The sequence below is a fragment of the Miniopterus natalensis genome, chromosome 15 (assembly GCF_054644295.1).
Source record: "Miniopterus natalensis isolate mMinNat1 chromosome 15, mMinNat1.hap1, whole genome shotgun sequence".
Classification (NCBI taxonomy): Eukaryota; Metazoa; Chordata; class Mammalia; order Chiroptera; family Miniopteridae; genus Miniopterus; species Miniopterus natalensis.
In genome coordinates, this window is record NC_142095.1 from 36,428,499 (window position 1) to 36,444,778 (window position 16,280).

The 16,280-nt window shown below is 41.0% G+C and overlaps 2 protein-coding genes and 4 non-coding genes across 12 annotated transcripts in view; 5 read left to right on the top strand and 1 right to left on the bottom strand.

The window, feature by feature from the left end:
• Window positions 1-8,485, bottom strand: part of PBRM1 (polybromo 1) — a 108,204-nt gene extending 99,719 nt beyond the window's left edge. For 2 of the 7 annotated variants that reach the window (XM_087825020.1, XM_087825024.1), the window contains exons 1-3: window positions 8,469-8,485; window positions 3,248-3,400; window positions 2,039-2,136 (exon numbers count right to left, since the gene is read on the bottom strand). In XM_087825020.1, coding sequence (XP_087681146.1) covers window positions 2,039-2,136; window positions 3,248-3,385 — 236 coding nt within the window. In that variant the 5' untranslated portion in view covers window positions 3,386-3,400; window positions 8,469-8,485. Of the gene's footprint in view, window positions 1-2,038; window positions 2,137-3,247; window positions 3,401-5,427; window positions 6,490-8,468 lie in introns of those variants that run through there. The other 5 variants (XM_087825023.1, XM_087825022.1, XM_087825019.1 and 2 more) reach the window with 4 other exon arrangements.
• A 96-nt stretch (window positions 8,486-8,581) lies between these two features.
• GNL3 (G protein nucleolar 3) lies at window positions 8,582-16,270 on the top strand. Its single transcript, XM_016210225.2, has 15 exons — window positions 8,582-8,837; window positions 9,494-9,552; window positions 10,426-10,563; window positions 10,677-10,790; window positions 11,018-11,101; window positions 11,823-11,955; window positions 12,657-12,769; window positions 13,486-13,600; window positions 14,012-14,099; window positions 14,623-14,797; window positions 14,924-15,066; window positions 15,146-15,282; window positions 15,374-15,555; window positions 15,828-15,897; window positions 15,986-16,270. The coding sequence occupies exons 1-15, from the start codon at window positions 8,825-8,827 to the stop codon at window positions 16,069-16,071; spliced, it is 1,650 nt and encodes a 549-aa protein (XP_016065711.2). The 5' UTR covers window positions 8,582-8,824; the 3' UTR covers window positions 16,072-16,270.
• On the top strand, window positions 11,997-12,073 carry LOC148091451 (small nucleolar RNA SNORD19). Its single transcript, XR_015715747.1, has one exon. It is a non-coding gene; the product is annotated as a small nucleolar RNA SNORD19 (small nucleolar RNA).
• Window positions 12,816-12,898, top strand: LOC148091452 (small nucleolar RNA SNORD19B). Its single transcript, XR_015715733.1, has one exon. It is a non-coding gene; the product is annotated as a small nucleolar RNA SNORD19B (small nucleolar RNA).
• Window positions 13,851-13,926, top strand: LOC148091453 (small nucleolar RNA SNORD19). Its single transcript, XR_015715748.1, has one exon. It is a non-coding gene; the product is annotated as a small nucleolar RNA SNORD19 (small nucleolar RNA).
• On the top strand, window positions 14,488-14,564 carry LOC148091454 (small nucleolar RNA SNORD69). Its single transcript, XR_015715751.1, has one exon. It is a non-coding gene; the product is annotated as a small nucleolar RNA SNORD69 (small nucleolar RNA).
• Window positions 16,271-16,280: the final 10 nt, after the last annotated feature.

The following is a 16,280-nucleotide window of genomic DNA, read 5'->3' on the forward strand; positions in this document are numbered from 1 at the left end:
ATGTGTTATGTCAGAAGGCATTGAGCCTATACAAAGAGTTCAGCAAGGGATCCCCTGAAACAAATGACATCAAGCCATTTACTGCAAGTAAGGGTGGTTACACAGATCCAGGAATAGGCTTGGACTGAAAAATATAAACATTACCAGAGAGGCTGCATCTCCTGATGAAGAAGCTGCTGCCACAAGATAAAAACTCTCAAAAAATTAGGTATTAGGTATGGAAACTCCCTCAACATAATAAAAGCCATATTTGAAAACCCACAACTAGTATCATACTCAAAATGGTGAATAACTGAAAACTTTTCCTCTAAGATCAGGAACAAGACTAGGAGGCTGGCTCTTGCCACTCCTTTTTAACATAACACTGGAAGTCCTGGTGAGAGCAATTAGGCGACACAAAGACATAAAAGGCATCCACCCATCTGGACAGATTATCTCTGTTCACAGGTGATAGGATCTTATATGGAGAAAATTCTAAAGATTACACACACACAAAAACCGTTAGAACTAATAAGCAAATTCAGCAAAGTTGCAGTATACAAAATCAAGATACAAAAAAATCAGTTGCATTTCTATATACTAACAATAAACAATCCAAAAAAAGAAATTAAGAAATAATTCCATTTATAATAGCATCAAAAAGAACAAAATACTCAGGAATAAACCTAACCAAGTAGGTGACTTACACACTGAAAACTATACATTTCTGTAAGAAATTAAAGAACAAACCAGTAAATGGAAAGATATCTCATGTTCTTGAATTGGAAAACTTAACCTTGTTAAAACACCAATACCATCCAAAGCAATCTACAGATTTAACACAATCCCTATCAAAATCCCAAGTTTTTTGCAGATACAGAAAAATCAATCCTGAAATTTATATGGAATTTCAAAGAGCCCCAAATAGACAAAACTACCTTCAAAAATAACAAAGTTGGAAGACTGTCAAGTTGACTCATAAATTAACCATCACAGAGGAATCACACTTTATGATTTCCAAACTTACTATAAAATTGCAAGTGTAGCAAAGATGTGGAAAAACTGGAACCCTTGTAGACTGTTGGTGGGAAAGGAAAATGATGCAGCAATTATGGAAAACAGTATGGTGATTCCTCAAAAAATTAAAAACAATTACTATAGCTCTTGCAATCCTAATTCTGAATATACAGTATATCCCAAAGAACTGAAAACAGCATCTCAAAAAGGTATTTGCACTCCCATGTTCACTGCACATTATTCACAAGAGTCAAGAGGTGGAAGCAACTCAAGTCTTTATCAATGGATGAATGGATAAACCAAATAAGGTATAGTCATACAAAGGAATATTATTCAGCCTTAAAAAGGAAGGCAAGCCTCTCACATGCTACATGAATGAATCTTGAGGACAATATGCTAAGTGAAATAAGCCAGTCACAAAAGACAAATAGGGCCCAACTGGCATGACTCAGTGGTTGAGCATCAGCCTATGATCCTGGAGATCGCAGTTCGATTCCTAGTCAGGGCACATAGTTGGGTTTTGGGCTTGATCCCCAGTAGGGGGCGTGCAGGAGGCAGCCGATCAATGACTCTCATCATTGATGTTTCTCTGTCTCTCCCCCTCTCCCTGAAATCAATAAAAATATATTTTAAAAAAAAAAGGATAAATAGGAATCTAAAGAAGTCAAATTCATAGAAACACAAAGTGCAATGGTGCTTTCCAGGGGTTGAGGGGAAAGGGAGAAATGAGAAGCTGTTTAATGGGTACAGTTTTAACTGTGCAATATGTAAAAGTCCTAGAGTTGCTGTATGTACAACAATGTGAATATACTTCACACTTATTGAGATGTATTCTTAAAATGGTTAAGACAGTAAATTTTATGTTGTGTATTTTTTTATCACGATTTAAGAAAAATTTTGAATATGTTTCACTACATCTTGACAGGTAAAACAAATCCAACTTCGGTATCATTTAAACCATTCCTTTCAAAAGAAAATCAATTACCAAATACTTTAAACACTGACCCAAGACCAAATTCCTCCCACTCACCTTCCAACTCACCTTCGCTTCGGTGCCCTAATGAAGAGCTCACAGAGAAGCCTGCCCTGTTCATCCTTATAGTCCCGGATGGTATTGTAGAGCTCATGGCACACAGCAATCTACACATAAGAAAAGAGAAAAAAAGGACAAGAAAAGTGAGCGGAAAGTCAGTGCAGATATATGGATTATCCTTAATAAGAAAATACCCATTAAAGGCAAGTAGAGAAGAAAAAGGGCGAACCCCCAAATTACCATCTGGGAACCCAAGTCTGAAATATGCTGACAGTATCTCTCTTTATTTAAAATAATTTAACTGATAAATGGTATCAGTTAATGGTATCTTTCATCAGATTTATGCTACTGGTGATTTTTTTTTCTTTTGAACTAAGTTAGTTCATATAGTTCTTTTGCTTAAAATCATCCAATACAGGGGCTTCTTACTACTCAGAGAATAAAATCTGAACCCCTACCGCTGCCCACAGAGTACACAGGGTAACAACATACCCTGGCTGGGCAGACTCTGACAGTCTCCTCCCTCTTAACCATCTCTCTATAATCGTAACACACCAAATTCATTCCTGCCCCTGCCCCTATGTGGAACATTCTTCCCCAGCGCTCTGCAGGGCTGGTGCCTTCTCATCACAGAGAACCTGAAGGTTTGGGCCACAACAGCCTGAATCACCCAGACTTTTCTTCTTAGCACTTATCACCAACTGACAGTACTTTATTATTTATTTGTTCACCTGTTAACATTTTGCTTACCCCATACTAGAATCTAAGCTCCATGTGAAAAATTGGCTTGTCTTACACATGGCTGTATCCCAATCAACAGAACAGTACTTGGCAAAGACAAGCACACAGTTATTTGAGTGACCACACAATGGCACATACTGATATTCTTCATTATTTCATAATATTAAAGTATACTATTACTGTAAGACTTATGGCTAAATAAATACAGGGTGTCCCAAACAGTGTATACATATTTTAACAGCTAATAGCTCAATTTTGAAAATGAAATGTATTTTAATAAACACTGACTTTATAATTATTCAAAGTGTGTGTATACATTTTGGGGGGACACCCTATATTTTTTTTCATAAAAGAAAGGTTAAGAATATTAAGCCAGAGAAAAGAAATGGAGAGGCCTTGCATCTTAACTGTTTATCATGAAAAGGATAGGGGATCGTACGAAAAGCAGGCAGAAACTGTGTGATCCACATTACTCACAGGATCTACAGTTGGAAGATTGGAAAGTCTCCTCCTTTTCCTGCTTGGGCCTGGTGTAGACACAGAATGGTGCCCGTCATCAAAGTCCCCGCTGACACTACTGGAAGGGGAGGTCGCTCTTCTTCTTTTGGAACCCATGGAATCCAACTTCTTCTATAAAAAATAATTAGCCATGTTCTTATATTTAAATTTAAACTCTGCCACCAAGCCCTCAGCTGGCCACTTGATATCAAGCTTTTGGTTGACTCAGGAAGATATTTTAACTGTGGCCAAGAAGCTTGACTAACTGGAAGATTTTTCAATGGAAGTCCTAGACCTTGTTGCTTTAGTCCCTTCATTTATCAGAATGCTACATTTTCAACTTGGATGGTACAAATTCAGCAAAAGTAGACTCATTTGTGTATCACCAATTTTGAATGACTCAAAACAGTCTGGCGCCAAAAGTACCCTGGACTGGAATTGAAACCCCAGTGCAGTGGTACAACAGTGTGCTGCAGGTGTTGATCCCTTGGCCCCTGAGGCAGCCATGCAGGCCTTTGGGACAGAAGCCTTATCTGTTTCCCCCAGTGTGTGCTACAATTGCAATAATTTTCCAGGCGGGCCATGAGGTGAAAAAGAATAGCAAGCTGTGCCTGAGGCAAATGAGTAGTGCAAAAAGTTAGGGGGACAGAGGAAAATTAACCTTCTAGCATTTTAGATATACCCTAAAATTAACACAGAGAATGGTTTTCTTCCCCATTCATTAAAGGACCCACAAGAGATACCCCTGAAAAACACGTAATGTGACGTGCCCTACCTATACCAAAGTGGCAAAGCCATTCTTTCAAACTTTTCTGTCAATCCAGACTAACCTCCTTTTCAGTTATATGAGGTAAAATTCCCTCAATGTTTGAAATCATAGCTCTAAGTTTCAGTAGATGATTTGGAAGAGCATCTCAGAGGTGAGGACTTAGGTCCTACTTGGCCTTTCAGAAACACGTAAATGTGCCCTCAGTTTCAGGCAGGCTGCTAAGTAATTTTAACACTTTACAAATCACATATATATTTGACTATAACACAAGATATGTAATCACTAAAATAATCTGCTACATCTACTGAGAAGGTCCTACAATGCTTATACAATTTAACAACAGTATCAAATAGTATGTTGTAATTTCAAAGGTCTTTCTCTAAGGCTAAAAAAACAAAAACAAACAACAGCAACAACAAAAAAACCTGATCCAAGTTTCATTCATCAACATTCAATTTCAGGAAACTAAGACGCTGCAGCTGAAACAATCGGTTGCCAGTAGTATGGAGAGAAAAATTGGGGCTCTTCAGGGAATGAAAGCAGGAACTAAACAAACCAACAAAATAAACGATCATGGTAAGCAATTAAGAAACGAGGAGTCTCCTATCTCTTCCTTCAACAGTCCACATGGTATCTGAAAACAGAACCCACCATCAGGACGTTTCTTCCTCTTCTAGACTGGTTTGGTACACAGTACATTAGTCTGCAATTGGCTACAATTGGCTAAAAAGCTCAAAGGGCTTAGCCAAGGATAGCCAAGTTTTGTTGATTTTTGTTTGTTTTATAAAAGGCTGATAAACTGTCCTCAGTCATAAAGATGAAGAAACTAAGTACCAATTCTTTCTTTGTAAACTAATCTATGACAAGGACACAAGTGCATTTGATAAACATGAGGAGGGGCTCTTTACGGAAAGGATAACAAAATTTAAGAAAGGTGGAAGGGAAAAGGCAAGGAAGGACAGAAAAGGGAAAGGGTGTAGATGATCAGTAATTTACCAGCTTTACCAGAGCACAACCAGCGCCTCGAAAAGCCAGTCTCCTCATTATGTCTGAAGGCCAAGTGAAGACAGTGGGAGAAGGCAGGGCTTTAAAAGTGCTGATTCAGTGTTAATATATTCAAAACTGAAAGAGAAGAACAAGACAGAGAAAGGGGAAATAAAAAAGAAGGGTCAGAAGAAGTAAAAATGAGTACGAAAGATAGAAAACATTCAAGTAGAACTGATAAGGAAAGATAAGAGAACTGGAGAAAATAGGCATATCAGTTTTCTTGTGCCAATGAAACTAATTGCTACAGGCTCAGGCATTAAAAATACCTGACATTTCTTCCATTTTAAAACCAAAAGCTTTTCATGTGCTTAAAGACATCTCACTGAGGTTCCCCTTTACTCACATGGAATGACTGTTAATTCCAGGAATGAAGCATGCCTGCCCAAATGCCCCCTAGTCAATGAGAGCAGAGTTCAGTCACAGAGCTGGGATGGAGAGTGAACACATGTGGAAGGTTCACATGTGACACCAAGTGTTGGCAGGCTAGAACAAACCAAGAATGGCTCATGTGAGCGGAGTATGGAAAACTCCTCTCCCCACAACATTTCTTTCCAAAAGTCCTATCAGCATTGGGAAGACACCACATACAAGTTTAGAAAGGTTAAAAAAAAAAAGCCATCAACCATTTTGGCAGGAGGTAAAAATCATTTTTATAAGTAACCCACTGACAATCAAATGACCAAAAATATAAATCATTGGGGTATGTATATAGTTTAGACTATTCAATACCTAAATTCCTTGAATCATTAATTTACTTTGGTAAGACAAGAAAAGATGCAACTTAACGATAATTTTTTATTATTTTCTTATCCAATGGACACATTTTAAAAGTATTTTGGAAGTTTGGCAAGAAAGGCAATGTGGCCAAGTAGGTGGGAGGAGCAACAGGACCTGAGCTCAGCAGACAAGAGACCCAATTTTTCCACCTCTAAATATGTTTGCTGTTGCTTGAACACAACCTCTGGGATGTTTCTTCATTTCTAAAATGAGAACAGTAAAGTGTACTGTCTCCCTTGGATTGTTGTGACAGTGAAATGTATGTGAAATCACTTTGAAATTTCAAAACATAACAAAAATGTTAAGTTTCAACCTTAGAATTGCATGCTCCCTTGGCACAGGGGCAAAATTTTATTCATTTTGTAGCCTTGGCTTACAGAATATTTGGTAGAGTTTGGGTGATCAATTTATGTATTTAATAAATGTATTAAAAGAGCACGTCAGTGAAACATTTTAAAAAGTTCGTGTAATTTAAAAAGCCTGGAGCATCCCTTCAGCAATTATTTTCCATGAAGAGGAAAGTAGTAGATTCCAAAGCTGAATTACAAGTTTTAAAATGGTATTCAGCCCGGCCAGGCATGGCTCAGCGGTTGAGTGTCGACCTGGGATCCAGGAGATCAGGGTTCGATTCCCAGTCAGGGCACATGCCCGGGTTGTGGGCTCGATCAATGACTCTCTCATCATTGATGTTTCTGTCTCTCTCTCTCTCTCCTTTCCTCTCTCTGAAATCAATAAAGATATATTATAAAAAAATAAAAAATAAATAAAATGGTATTCATTATGGTCACATGTTCAAAAGTCTCACAACCAATAATTAATTACAGTAAAGAATAACTCTGTAACTTGTAACTGGGAAAATATTTACTCAGTATAGCCAACTGGTGTATGCACGTGTGTATAAATATGTGTATGTATGTGTGTATGTGTATATATGTGTGTGTATATATATATTTTTTATCCTCACTGAGGATATTTTTTTCATTGCTTTTCAGAGAGTGGAAGGGAGAGGGGGAGGAGGAGGGGGAGAGAAAAAGAGTGTGTGAGAAACATCAATGTGGGACTCACATTGTTGGTTGTCCCTCACACAAGGCTGGGGATCTAGTCTGCGACTGAGGTATGTACTCTTGGCCGGAATTAAACCTGGGACCCTTCAGTCTGAGGGCTGATGCTCTAACCACTGAGCAAAATGACTAGGGCTCAACTGGTACATTTTGATGGTAAATAAATTTCCTGTACTTCTAGTGATACTTAATACTGTAATACATGCCTAAAACAAAAATGTGGAAAACATGATTCAAAGGGGAAAAAATCACTTATAATCCTACTTCCCAGAGAAAAATCACCCTTAACATTGGCTTTCACAGCTTTCAGTATTTATTCTATGCCTTTAAAAAAAAAAAAGCTTTAGCAAACCATATTATTATTTTACAGCCTGTGTTTTAACTCAGGGAAGATTCTTCCAAGTCAACATTCTTCCAATGATGTTTGATGGCTTGGTAATTGTCTAACATACAGATATCCCAAAATTTTCTAATTTGGGGAATTTGGGTAGAATATTAATATCTGAGGTATTCTGGACACTCCCAAAGCCAAAGAATGTGGTCAAGGCCCTTTAGTTTAACCACACACATATTTGTTACTGTTTTAATTTGAAACACTTCTTCAAAGGATACTTTCCAATCTTCCTTCTAATTTTAAAATATGGGCAATCTGTTAACAACTAATAAAGCAAAAATTATACTACTCTTAGATTTGTATTGAGTTCAGTTTGCTTCTGACTGATATTTGGGAAAGAGTGCACTTCTAAATGGGGGGAGCATCTAAAATCATTTTGAGACCTAGTTTAAAATAAGTTAACAAAAATGTTTTACTCGAACATATGTTTTTGTAGTTATTATTTCTATTTCTACTATATTGTGTACTTGTCACTTGTTTTTCAGGATTTCTTTCACATTTTTGCCAATCTTCCCTTTTAAGTCTCCAGTATCTACACTGTAAGAACAAAACTATGCTTCTCTTTCAGTAAAAAAAAAACTTCAAGAGATGGAAAAATGTTAAAGACCAGAAATAAACAGCTTAAAAACCTCGACTCTTTGTGGTGTTGCAAGTAAGAAATTTAAATATCTGGCGTATACTATAAATACAAGTCCCATTGATAAAAATATTCCGTCTGAACAGTCATCCGGAAAGTGTAAAAAAAAAAAAAATCACTATTAGAGTTTGCGTTGGAACCATCAAGAAACAAAAAAAAAGAAGGCCCTGACCTGCTTTCCCGACCTGTCACTGGTACCGGAGAGCCTAAGGGAAACGCTGACAGCTTTGGAGCTGTGCGCGACGAGCACTCGGCCAGCCGCTCGGGGCGGGAAAGAGGGGCGCGGGGAGCTTCCGGGCCGCGGCGCGCCTTTGTCTCCGCCGACAGGTGCCGCAAGGCGGCCGGGCCGATCCGGAAGCCCGCCGCCGTGCCCCGCCCCGCGCGCCTGGCCTGACCGGCGCGTCTCCACAGCCGGGGCGGGGCCTCCACCGCTGCTCCCGCCCGCCCGGGCCCACACAAAGGCCCGGGAGCCGGCCGAAGAGGAGCGGCCCCGCCCTCCCCAGGCCCGGCCTTACCCAGCCGCTCCGCCGCCTGCAGCCCCGGCCGCGGTCCCCGACCGCCGCGCCCCGCCCCGTGGCCGCCACGGCTGCTGCTATTGCTCCTCCGGCCGCGACCGCTGCCGTCGCTCTTCACCCGCCGCCCTCACCGCCCTCACCCCTCCCGGTGCCGCCGCAAAACCAGCCCTGGGGCCGCCAAGCGATCCCGGCTCTGCGCGACATTGCGTGCCCGCGCACGCTGGCCGGCGGCGGCGCGCTTTACGGCAGCAGCGTGAGGGCGTGAAGCTCGTCGGTGGCCTAAGTTCACACGTGGTGCCGGCGGAGGCAGGTTGTAGTTACTTATCGCTGCTGCCGCTGCTCTTCCCACTTGCAGTATGAAGCGGCCCAGTGAGTGTTGTCTGGGAGCGGACTTGGGACGTGGAGGGAAGGGTTGCTTCTGATGGTCGATGAACCCATCCAGGTGTTATTATGAGGCTTGGTCTCTGCAGGAATGGGAGCTTGCGGGTAGGCCGTCAGCCATCGGTCTGGTCCCGCGTAGAACCTAGAGTTGGAAGGCCTCGTGTTAACCGCGGGCCCATAATACAGAAGGACGGCTGGGCCCCAAAGGTCGGATCAGGCCAGAATCTCGTGAAGAAACAGGGTCTGAGCCAGGTTTAGAGCCCCTTTTTCCCTTATGCGGCTATTTTCGGTCCGGCCCCAGTGAGGTATGAGAGTAGCCTCTCAAACCCACCTTTGCTCCTACCTTGTGATTCTTGGTTGATGAGAAGCGCCTGTCTCCTGCACTCCCGAGTAAGATCCCAGTCTGATATGGGAAGAGTGGGAGGGGGGTAGTTGGGGTCCACTCTCGATCTATTGAGTCAAATCCTCTGGGATTTGAGAGTGGCATGTGTATTTTTATTATGTGCCTCACGTGATTCTTAAATTACTCTTGAGAGCAGATTAATTACTTAACACAAAAAGGGAACCTGACCCCTGAGCGCAGTCACCAAGAACTAAACAAACTGATCATTTGTGTGTAATCTTCTTTTGATGTTTCTTTGTAGAGTTAAAGAAAGCAAGTAAACGCATGACTTGCCATAAGCGGTATAAAATCCAAAAAAAGGTAAGGCTTGTGCTTGGGAGAACTGTACAGATACAATGCTAAATTGATTTCTGCCCCACCTCTCCTCCAGGAGGAGGATTAGATTACTATGATGCATCTCAGAAAATGGAAGTTGGAAATATACTGACCATGGCACAAGTTTTTTTTTTTTAAGAGAGGGAGAGAGAAACATTGATTTGTTGTTCCACTTATTTTTGTATTCATGTGCCCTCACCAGGGATGGAACCCGAAACCTTGGTATATCCAGATGATACTCTAACTGAGCTACCCAGCCAAGGCAGCACAATCTCTTAGGCATCAAGAGTGCAGCTGTGGCCCGGCCGGACATGGCTCAGTGGTTGAGCATGGCTCAGCAGTTGAGCATTCACCTAGGACCCAGGAGATCGAGGTTCTATTCCCGGTCAGTGCACATGCCCAGGGCTCGATCCCCAATCAGGGACGTACAGGAGGCAGCTGATCAGTGATGACGCCCTCATCATTGATGTTTATCTCTCTCCCTCTCCCCTTTTCTCTGAAATCAATAAAAAATAGATATTTTTAAAAAAGCACAGTTGTGGGAAAGTGTAGTAATTGAGTGATAAGTATAAACAAACATTGATGTGAGCATCAATCAGCTGCCTCCTGCACTCCCCCCTACTGGGCATCAAGCCCAGGCATGTGCCCTGAGCAGGAATTGAATGGGTGACCTTTTGGTGCATGGGATAACACTCAGCCACATTGGCCAGGGCCCAGTGACATCTTCTTGCTGTTTTATAGGCATCCAGCTGTATGGTTACAATTGAAGTTCTGTTTTTCTAGGTCATTTTACAGATGTAATATTTCTGATTAGTATTTTTGTAAACTGATTTTAAAAATTGTTTTTTATCATGTTAGGTTCGAGAGCACTATCGAAAATTGAGGAAGGAGGCTAAGAAACGGGGTCATAAGAAACCTAGGAAAGACCCAGGAGTTCCAAACAGTGCTCCTTTTAAGGAGGCTCTTCTTCGGGAAGCTGAACTAAGGAAACAGCGGGTAGGATAACGTTAGCTGAAATTTTCAACAAGTGATGTGTAATTTTTTTTTTAAGTAAAGTAACACCACCATGTCACTTTGGCTCACCCATTTCTTTTATGGCTTGGACACAGCTTGAAGAACTAAAAGAACAGCAGAAACTTGACAGGCAGAAGGAACAGGAAAAGAAAAGAAAACTTGAAGCTAAGCCTGGTGTTGAGCCATCTAACGTGGAACCTGTGAAGGAGGTACGATTAAGTCTCTGAATGAGAGAGGAGTTCTAATGTAGAAAAAAAAGCACATAAACAGGACCGGAGTTGCTGTGCGTCTTGGGAAGAAAAGGATTGAGATCAGATGCTGTCGTACCTACTTAATATCGACTGCAGTTCCCCTAGTCAGCCATGGAAGACGGAGACAAGTTCCAGCTGCTGAATTTCTGGTTTTGTGTCCTTTCCCCTTTGTCTCTATCCTTTAGGAACCTGGGCAGTGCAAAGCTGAGAACAAAGGCAAGCTGGCCAGACAGAATCCAAAGAAGTTGTATTGTCAGGAACTTAAAAAGGTAACTTAATCTAAGTCTTTCTGAAAGTGGCACTGAGGTTTAAAAGATTAGAATCATTCCTTTTTCCTGACACCAGCCTTGTAAAAATGAAGTAAAGTTCACTTGCACTGGAAGGAGGTATTCACAAGAGCTGAACCAAGTTGCTTTATCCTATTTAGGGCCTTTCTGTTATGTTTAGCTGAAGAAAATATTCTTGTGGTTTAAAATTTTTGCACAGAAACAGTTCTCCATAAGCATGATTTACAAAAGTGATACTTCACGTTAAAGTAACATGTTGACACAGTGGTTTTTAAAAGTGCAAAATACATTAAAATTAGTACTTTGTAGGAGATCAAAAGGGTGTCTTGGTGCAAGCACTCCCACCCCCAACTCCTGTTTTCCCAAGCTCGCTCCCCCCTGTGAATAGAGCTTAATCATGCTTCTCAGCAGCTCTTGTCAGGGGCACAAAAACTTATCTAACGACCTAATTCACTATGGGGGATGCTATATTCAGACAGTGGGGATGTTTCCACTTTTGGAATCTATGTTAACGAGAGGCCAGAGGCTGCTGAGCACACCTTTGTTACCTTTCCTGTGAGAAATGATGAACGTGAACATTCTTCATACCAAAGTGAATAAGTGAGATCCAACTCTGATCTCACCCTGTTGCAAAGTGGATAATGCCAATATACTTGTGTGGGGGTGTCCCCAGATAGTTCCCTCATAATTTCTACCTTGACAGGTGATTGAAGCCTCAGATGTTGTGCTGGAAGTGTTGGATGCCAGAGATCCTCTTGGTTGCAGGTGTCCCCAGGTGGAAGAGGCCATTGTCCAGGGTGGACAAAAAAAGCTGGTACTTGTATTAAATAAATCAGGTGAGCCAAAGGGATGCCCTTTGTGTTTAATGTGTACTGGTGAGGAATGAGGAAAACATCTGAACAGTCTGATTATCTCTGAAGACTGGTAAGATCCAACTCTGACCTCAACAAAGCCAGTGCATTTGCTCTTGTTGCCAAAGACAGTGCTGGGCAGAGGGGTGGAGGTGTTTTCTACAAGTGATTGGACTGGTTTCTGCTGTTTTTTGTTATTCAGTACTTAGCACCTTGTCTTATTTAAGAGTATAAGCTTCTGTACTCAGTGTGCAGTATATTTAAATATGTCTGGGTTTGAGCAGCAGGAACAGGAGACCCCAGAATAGAGAGAGACCTGTGAAGCAGAGAATAATAATGGGATCTACAATTACTGTGTGGTCAGTAAACATGGCTGCTACCTTAAGTAAGTTCTGGAGATAAAGCCCAAGGGTTAGTAGGGTAACAGTCTAGAAGTTGACTTAATTCTGAAAGGGTGTGTAGTACATAGGAGAATTGAAAAAATACAGAGGTATATGTACTGAACTCTTAAGATAAGGGCAGTACAGTAGAGAGCTTATCTTTTCCTCATCTTCCATTTAAATCCTTCTGAAAAAAAACTGGGAAAAGGCAAATTGGGAAGATACCCATAGTTTATCAGATTTGCGAATTCATCTCAACAGAATGACCAGATTTGGAACATGTATCTTATTTCTAATCCCTATCAGATTTGGTACCAAAGGAGAATTTGGAGAACTGGCTAAATTATTTGAAGAAGGAGTTGCCAACAGTTGTGTTCAGAGCCTCAACAAATGTGAAGGACAAAAGGAAGATAACCAAGGTACCCTTTACCGCCATTGGTGGGAAGTGTGCTGCTTTCAGATTTTGGATGGCTGAAATATGATGAGTATACAAAATCTTGATTTAAATAATGAGAACATATAAGATCCAACTCTGATTTCACCCAGAGATAATCTGAAAAGCAGTAGAGTGGTTAATTTAAAAAAAATATTTTTATTGATTTCAGAGAGAGAGAAACATAAATGATGAGAGTCATTTATTGGCTATTTCCTACATGCCTCCTATTGGGGACAGAACCTGCAACACTGATGTGTGCTCTGACTGGGAATCGAACCCTGACCTCCTGGTTCACGGGTTGATGCTCAACCACTGAGCCACGCTGGCTGGGCTAGAGTGTGGTGACTTTAATAGCTGGTCTTTGGAGCCAGATTTTTGAGTTTGTTCTTTTGTTTGTTTTAAAAAAACAAACCATCTTTATTGATTTCAGAGAGAGGGGAAGGAGGGAGAGAGAAACAGAGACATGATGAGAGAGAGTCATTGATCAGCTGCCTCCTGCACGCCCCCAGCTGGGGATCAAGCTCACAACCTGGGCATGTGCCCTGACCTGGGATTGAACCACGTATCTCCGGGATCCTAGGTCGTATCTCCTGGATCCTAGTCGATACTCAACTGCTGAGCCACACCTGGCCAGGCAGATTTTTGAGTTTTATAGGTTGGGTTGTTGGTAAACTAATTATTTGCAATTTTAATGTGAAGGTAAGGAGGCAAGCGCCATTCAAAAGGGAAATCTGCGTTGGGAAAGAAGGCCTTTGGAAACTTCTTAGAGGTTTTCAAGAGAATTATGGAAAAGCTATTCAGGTTGGAGTAATTGGTGAGTTTCAGTTCGCCACATTTTATGTCTTACTCTCTGTTAAGAGTGTATGGGGTTGTTGCTAAATAAAGGACTTGTTTAAACACTAATTTATTGCCCACCTACCAAACACACACACAGTGTAAACACAAATTTCACATAATTGTTGCCTAATTCATTTTTGCCAACTGGGCACTGTAGGAAGTTGGCTTCTTAAAGCTCTGGGTTTATTTGAATTAATCATCTTTTCTTGCCCTCTCATTACTTGTGCAAGAAATGAGGATGCTAAGATTAGTCTTAGTGTTAAAGTGAAGATACTCAGATCCAACTCTGATCTTGCTCTAAACATCAGGCAAGCATAAAGTAAAACTATGGGAATGTTATAATTACCAACACATAATGCCTTGTAATCTGTGAATTTACCATTTATAGGTTTCCCAAATGTGGGGAAAAGCAGCATCATCAATAGCTTAAAACAAGAACAGATATGTAATGTTGGTGTATCCATGGGGCTTACAAGGTAAACTGAGTTGTTCCATAATTGTAATATTTCATTATAGATGAGTAAATGTGATTTTCTTTTGGATATCTTAAGGAAGACAATTTCCTGTTCTTTCTTTATAGGTGTTAGTGAAAGGAAGAGGTTAAGCCAGTGCTAGGCATGAGGAAGATTGGAATGGAATAGTTGCCTGTGATCTAGTTTGAAAGACAAATAAGCAAATGGATTCAGCAGGAGGGGAAAGCTCCTGTAGAGGAAGTGATGCTTTAACCTGGCCTTGAGACGTCTGCCAGATAGAGGGGGGGGGCATATTTATGGCAGAGGAGGCAGCATGTGTTCAGGTTAATGTGTAAGCTACAACGTAGTGTTTCTTTTTAGAAGGGGAAGGAGCACTATATGGTTTTAGATAAACATGAAGCAAATGATGATAAACTGGATCTGACAGACTATGCTGAGTTTGTTCAATCCAACCCTGAGCTTCGTGTTCTGTCTGTCGTCCTCTGGGTAAACTAGTACCCTCATCAGTTACCATCTTTTGTTCTAGGAGCATGCAGGTTGTCCCCCTGGGCAAACAAATCACAATCATAGATAGTCCAAGTTTCATTGTGTCTCCACTTAATTCCCCGACTGCACTTGCTCTGAGAAGTCCAACAAGTATTGAGGTACTAAAACCAGTGGAGGCTGCCAGCGCCATCCTGTCCCAGGCTGACACTCGACAGGTAGAAGAACCCCTTCACTTGAGCTCTATTCTCTCTTTCATCTTGAGCATTTTAAGTAGAAAATTCTAAGTTTTTTTTTAATAACCATGCCGTGTCAGACAAATGACAGTTTATTTTTCTTTTAAGGTAGTACTGAAGTTCACTGTCGCAGACTTTAAGGACTCTTTGGAATTTTTTACTTTCCTTGCTCAGAGAAGAGGACTACACCAAAAAGGTGGAAGCCCCAATGTAGAAGGTGCTGCCAAACTGCTGTGGTCTGAGTGGACAGGGTAAGGCTTCTTTCTTGGCATTGGATGACCACATAGAATAAGGGAACTGATTTTTGACAAATCTTGTTTTTAATACCAGTGGCTCTTTAGGCTACTATTGCCATCCCCCTACATCTTGGACTCTCTCTCCACATTTTAATGAAAACATTGTGACAGACATGAAATGGGGCTTTAATCTGGAAGAACTGGAAAAGAACAATGCACACAGCATACAGGGTAGGTAAGCTAGGCTTGTGTTTGCTGTCTTCGTCAGCGGACAGACCAATAAAGGTCTCATCTGTTTACATGTGCTGTTTTCCTTTCCTAGCAATCAGGGGCCCTCGTTTAGCCAGTAGCATCCTTTTCAAGTCCTCGGGTCTGACAAATGGAATAACAGAGGAAAAGGACATATCTGAAGAATTGCCAAAACAGAAAGAGAGGAAGCAGGAAAAGGAGGAGGACTATGAAGACATCAGCAATGACCAGGAAAGTGTTGAAGAAGAAGCTGGTGTAAGTATGTTGTCCATGAGCTGTTTAAGCTGAATTATGTTTTCCAATATTATAATGTACAACAAATGAGAAGGGGCTAAAGGTAGAAATTAAATATTTCATAGAAGACTACAAAAAAGCCCCATACAATGTAGGTATTTAAGTCTTGCACTCATTAGTCTTTGTTTCGTTCATTCCATTATGTGTATATTTAGGGACTTTCCCAGGTATATAATGGATTAATGAAGGGCATAGGGGCTACTAATATAGCACTGTTTCTCTTTTTCCCATAGGAAGAGAGCTCAGACATATCCCCTGCAAAAGAGACCTGGGAGGAGGCACTGCCTGAGGAGTCTCAAGCAGGTGAGCTGGGTGGAGGGGTCTTCTAACAAATCAGTTAGAATTGCTTTTACTTAAAATAATCACCTCACTTTTCTTTCCTCCAATATAGATAAACAGTCTGCACAATCTTACATCTTTGGTAGGATGCCCGAAGAGGAAGGTGATGCTTACGACTTCAGTACAGACTATGTGTGACACAACTTTGTCCTAGTGGTTTTCTGTGTTTGTTTTTACATTTCGAACGGACTACTAAGCTGTTCTGTGTGTGTGATGTATACCAGTTTGTTTCTGTTACGACATAAGCTATGTAAATTTTATAAGTATGTATTATATTCATTTTAAAAGTCAGGCAATGTAGAGTGTCTGAATTCCATAAAAAAGATTTCTTCTTTTATACACTGAGT

What these genes read in the sequence shown, in the direction of transcription:
- GNL3 (XM_016210225.2), top strand. An exon ending in ATTGTCAGGAACTTAAAAAG is followed by an intron (nt 11,102 to 11,822) that starts GTAACTTAATCT and finishes CTACCTTGACAG; the next exon opens with GTGATTGAAGCCTCAGATGT. An exon ending in TATTCAGGTTGGAGTAATTG is followed by an intron (nt 13,601 to 14,011) that starts GTGAGTTTCAGT and finishes TACCATTTATAG; the next exon opens with GTTTCCCAAATGTGGGGAAA.